This window comes from Hibiscus syriacus, unplaced genomic scaffold (genome assembly GCF_006381635.1).
Source record: "Hibiscus syriacus cultivar Baekdansim isolate YM2019G1 unplaced genomic scaffold, ASM638163v2 tig00116997_pilon, whole genome shotgun sequence".
In the NCBI taxonomy this organism is placed as follows: Eukaryota; Viridiplantae; Streptophyta; class Magnoliopsida; order Malvales; family Malvaceae; genus Hibiscus; species Hibiscus syriacus.
The window spans coordinates 2,963,801-2,969,380 of record NW_024063513.1 but is presented as its reverse complement, the minus strand read 5'-3'; the positions used below and the strand labels follow the sequence as shown (position 1 = coordinate 2,969,380).

General features: G+C 35.8%; 1 protein-coding gene across 2 annotated transcripts; it reads right to left on the bottom strand.

Moving 5' to 3' along the window:
- Positions 1-625: 625 nt before the first annotated feature.
- LOC120194051 (protein ALP1-like) lies at positions 626-4,708 on the bottom strand. Of its 2 annotated transcripts, none has more exons than XM_039196454.1 (3): positions 4,528-4,708; positions 4,106-4,279; positions 626-1,832 (listed from the first exon to the last, which is right to left on the bottom strand). In XM_039196454.1, the coding sequence occupies exons 2-3, from the start codon at positions 4,230-4,232 to the stop codon at positions 784-786; spliced, it is 1,176 nt and encodes a 391-aa protein (XP_039052385.1). In that variant the 5' UTR covers positions 4,233-4,279; positions 4,528-4,708; the 3' UTR covers positions 626-783. The 2 variants fall into 2 exon arrangements, with proteins under 2 accessions (XP_039052385.1, XP_039052384.1); XM_039196453.1 differs by having other exon boundaries at positions 4,106-4,275; positions 4,528-4,707.
- Between the last annotated feature and the right edge of the window lie 872 nt (positions 4,709-5,580).

The following is a 5,580-nucleotide window of genomic DNA, read 5'->3' as shown; positions in this document are numbered from 1 at the left end:
TTTATCCTTCCTAAAATAAAATCATGTGTTCGTCCCTATGTAAATGTCTGGCCATAAGTAACACCGAAATTTTATATAATTCATCTCTTTTACTCTTGAGTTCTTCCTTAGATATCACAAAAACAACTTTTATCAAGTCCTCCCGGTAGAGCACGTATTGAATGTGTCTACATCGTGTTGTGCCCAGGTGGGGAGAAAAACGAGTACGACTTAGGAGTTTTTTTTGAAATGATTTTATGAAATGTTGGGAGTCGCTACCAACCATTTAAGGTGCGATTGGAACACCATAAAAATCGGGTTATTTTAATAAAACATTTTATTTTTATCAAAACACCAAGTTTAAGTTATGCGAAAATCAGAAAATATATTCGAGATTCGGTTACGCATGGGAAAAGGTTAACACCCCACTGCGCTGAGAAATTGGTACCTAATTGATTACTCTGTTTTAAAATTTAGAAATTTGGAGTTTGAAATTTTATTTAATTTAAAAATCACTATGGATGTAAAGTTAAAGAGGTCCTAGAATAATAATAAAAAAGTGAATAATGTAGGCATTAATATGCTCTAATTTTAAAGAATAATAACATTATTATATTGGTATTAATGACGCTCATCTTAACCACCTCTTTATACTTTGGGGAGCATGCTTGAAAAATGCACTGATATTATGTTGTGTTAACTTGTACAATTTTAAATCAAACAAACAAGAGAAAACCAACTTCAATGAAATGATCGTCTGCCAAATATCCTATTGTAATCCTTTTCTATGCCAAGAATCAGAAATTAAGGTGACATTTTCCCAGTCAAGTAGAGAGAAAGTTTATCTCTCAGGTGGACACCATCAACGTCAAAAGATCCGCAAATCCGCTGTCGATAACCCGGATCATGGTCATAAGACAAAGGCATTTCGTCCAGCGCATCATCATCTTCCAAGTCAACAATTATGTTGTGAAGCAAGCAGCAAACCAGGATGATCCTTGGCAACTTATGTTTGTCAGGTCTCCACATCACCCCTTGGATGATCTTCCACATTTCTTTCAGCCTTGCCAATGCCCTGCTAGCGACCAGCCGAGTCGCCGAATGCCTTTTATTGAACTCCACACTAGTTTCTGGTAGTTCTTTCCCCTTGTAAGGTATAACAAGATACGGTAACAAAGGATAGCCTAAGTCTCCAATTATGTATTCCCTTATTTCTGATCCCTTACAGACCTCAAACTTTTCTCCATTCAATCTCTCTCCTTTGACACATAGTTTATTGAAATTCGAACTCTGAAACATCAACCAGTCATCGATTTTACCTGGCCAACCGGTGACGATGTCCCTGAACCTCATTTCAGGGTCAACAATCGCCTGCAGGACCATGCTGTGATTCTTCTCATGATCGAGCCACACCTTACTTGCAGGGTCAGCAGAAGGCAAACACATTGTAACATGTGTAGTTTCTATGACACCGCAGCAGTTAGGAAGTCCTTGAATCTTTTCGAATTTGGACTTTATCTCCATCATTTCTGCATCGGTGGAAGGCCATTGCAGGTGATGAAGACCCCTTTCTTCCATGGCCTCAACAAAGCGCCATGTCAACTGCGAGACAGTAGAGCGATGTAGCCCGAACGAATCACCAACTGTCACTAGTGATTCACCAGAACTTAGCCTTCTCAAAGCTACAGCTACTTGATCCTCGAAAGACAAAGGTTTTCCATTCGAAAATGTGAAACTTCCTGGCTTAGCCGTCATGTCTTCCTTCACAAGCGAACATATGTAGCTGAAAGTTTTCCTGGAAATTCTGAAAACTGATTTGAACTTATCAAGACCTTTAGATGGAGATTGAAGGCCTGCGAAGAAAACAAATCGATAATAAGAAAGCAGTGTTTACAGCTCCATGTATGAAACATTATTTTTTCAGTATTACTGCTCCAAGTTCTAGAACAATATATAACCATATGAATGGAAAATATTGATTAGACATGCATAAATAATTGTACTTGTAATTGTAACATTAAACAATAAAATAATGAACGCAAGTTGAAGAATGACAGCATCGATTGAGTCTGATTTGTGACAAGTACAGCTAGGGTTGGTAGAAACCAAGAGGTTTCAGAAAATAGATTTCGTTGATGTATGAACAGCATAACATTCTTGATGGACGTATGCATGGTTTTCAGCTGCTAGTACTAACCCAGAAGCTTTGATTAAACAAGATTAATACATTCTGCTATTAGTTATCATTGTAAAGACAATTCAGATGGGCCCGAGAAAAGAAGGCTCATGAAAAAAGGGAGATGAACATGATGAATTTGATTCGAAAACTCTGTCAGATAGGTTAGAGAATAACACGTTAGCTTAATTTGCAATGAATTTGCAATCAAAGAATACTTTTATTTTGACTTGCCTCGAGCCCTTAACTATTTTATCAAATGTTTTCTTTCTTAATCTCTCCTAATTGACAAACCCCATGGTTTCTTAAGTGATACTAGTCCATATGATCTATGGAATTGTGAACTGTAGCCAAAAACAATCAAAAGATATCATACTGCATATATCTTGAAGATGGGAGAAATAATAAATTCCAATCAATCAAACATGCTGATAACAAAAACATAAGGTTGTCAGGTATTCTTTTAACATATTCTAAGTAATTATCAGTCATTTTCTCTACATATTCGAAGTAACTACCACAGAGGTGCCCTTGAATGATGCATTGAATTTCAATGTCATACATGAAGAATCACAAGTTATTAAGCAACTAAATACAAGATAAACCAAGCAATAGAAGTTAGCAGCAAGTCAAAGAAAGCAAGGGAAACAGATACAAGAATAGTAAGAAGGTAGTACTCTAACAATGGACTGGAAATTAATGACCTAACCTAATGGCCATGGGAAATCATCCTATTTCTTAAAAACCAAAAGATAAATGATGCGAGCACCATGGATCTTGGTCCGCTGCCACCCATAATAATTAATTGTGTATTTCATTGGTAACATTTTACTTAAAATAATTCAATATAATGAATGCCAAAATCATAGGCTCACAGCAGCAGTATTTCCTGCTTTCGACAGATATTTCAAGGTTGTCATAATTTTGAATACTGGCAATTTCTTATCAAGAAGAAACGCATTTATCAGAACAGTTAAGCATTAGTTTAGACCAGTTGAAACCTTTGTTGTTTTGGAGGATAACCAGTTTGATCTTATCAAAAACTTTTCATGTCCATGAGATTATGGCTCCAGCTTACCTTTCTCTGTATCATTTTCAATCAAAACCAATAATGAATGTAGAAATAAGAACTACATGCTTCATTTTGTCAAGGGCATGTTTCTGGCAGAACAGGAACAATATTCAAAAGATCTATTGTACATCGGCTAATACTCTCAACTTATAAATGTATACTCAAATTAGCTACAATAACTTTCACAGACTAGAAGTTATCTAGAACAAAGCAACAAGGTCCTTTTATTTACAACTACATCTCTCACTAGCAGGGTCCCCCATTAATTTCACACAGAAACCTTAGCTCAAAGTAAATTCAATCACTACAAATGTAAGATTAGAATCAGTTTTTCAACTGCATTAACTATATATTAACAACTAAAGCAATCTGAAGTTCAAATGATTATCATATTCAATAATGAAAAGGCCAGAGTAAAAACAAACAACAGCATCGTCTAAACATATCATTTCCTTGAATTCTACTAAATGCCGCAATTTCCAATTTTAAATGTATCATGCCATTAAGAAAAAGGAGAATCTTGTCCTCTTCCCCCATTCAAATAACATAAAGAAAAAGAGTGCTAGGTTAACAGAACGGCTTGAAAGTCCGACTAGGGGTCCTGCATATATGGTCCCAAATGCATTTTCTCTATGTATTCATATCTAACTTGAACATGATATGAATTGTAGAGCCAGTCAAATTTTCCAAACCTGGAACCCAGGCATGAACTGAAAATCTATCAAATGTTAAGTTTACATATCTGCAGTGCCATGAACTGTCAGCTAAAGCAAATACCAATACACCACCACGAAAATAGAAGGGTTCAAAACAAGGTTAATAAAAACGGAACAAAAGTTCCAGAATCTTATATAGTAAAACTGTTGAAGAAAACTTACCATTCATCCTCCTGGAAAGTCCATCCCACCAATCAACAGACCCTTCCATTTCTGAAGAGGCAGAAGCATTTTCGTCAGGTTTCTTCTCCGTCTTCCTTTTCTTCTTTGACCCTCTTACAGGACCCATCAGCTCAGAAAAGGCACCCAATTGAATCCAAAAGCAAAACCCACTAACTCCAACAAAACAAGAATTACAATAACTATGTTAGAATTCATCAAGAAGAGAAAAACCCATTAACGACAACACCATATCATATATCATGAACCATATGAGAAACAGAAATAATAGGATCATGAAAGGAGCAGTGACAAGTAATAAACAAATAACTATAGAAGGACACCGAGTAGCCTTTTGTTCAATGGTGACTTTGACGAAATAATAGGAAAAGAAACGAGGAGGTAGACAGTTTTCCATGTGTTACCTGATGAGAAAATCCACAGGGAAGTAAAGAACTTTGAAAGTGGTTTTGTTCCAAGACAATGTGCCAACACACAAACGAAATGGATATTCGAACGGAGACAACCTTCTCTTCTTTATAAAACCTACAAAAACATGTTCAGATTTTCCCTGGGAAGCAAAGAGAGGGCTTTGTGCACGGCTTTTGGAGAGACTCTCTAAAAATCAAGTATATATATAACATGCCTTGGTCTTCTATGTATACGCGACCTTAAATGAATATTTGGAAGGCCAATTTGCTATTAAATGACTAAAACCCCACCTGGTCTAAAGGTTCATGAAGTGGTAAATGAGGTGAAATTCAGTTATGAATGGTCAGAATCCAAATGTAGTTTTCGTGGTTAGTTTGGTCATTCTGTATATGCTTTAACAAAACAAATTTTATTTGACACGCAATGAAACAAAGTATATTTGCTTACTACTACCAATCAGCCAAATCTAACTGCGAATTTTTTTGGATTAAAACAAGTTTAAATGATAAAATATTTGTTAAAAGTTTTAGTTGATACTAATTCTAAGATCGATTCTCCATTCAATTCCTCGTATTAAAACTATCGACACAGTACATTGTGTTACGGAGTTTTAATAATGTTTCTCTTTTGCTCGCAAAGCATCCAGATGTTGTGCATAATAGAGACTCAGAATTGAAGGAAAGTATTATGATTTTAGTTTATGTTTCTGGTCACATCATTATGTCTTGCCTTTCCAGGGATTTCATAATGTAACTACAGTTTGGATGAAGGACTCGACACATTGGTCAAAAATATCGTACATCACTACGGCCCGACTAAGCATGTTGATTTGGGTTTCCCCCATTAGGCCACGCTTTAATTAGCCCAATATGCCACCATGGTTTTTATTTTGCAAACTACGGCAAAAAGGTATAGTGTGGGGGTAAACTCATCCTATCGAAGTTACGAGTTTATCAAAATAAATAAATTTTAATGGTCTTAGGTAAGTAGGTCCCATGTGGATTAATATTATAATATTTTTCTAGGAACTCGTCATATCAATGTGA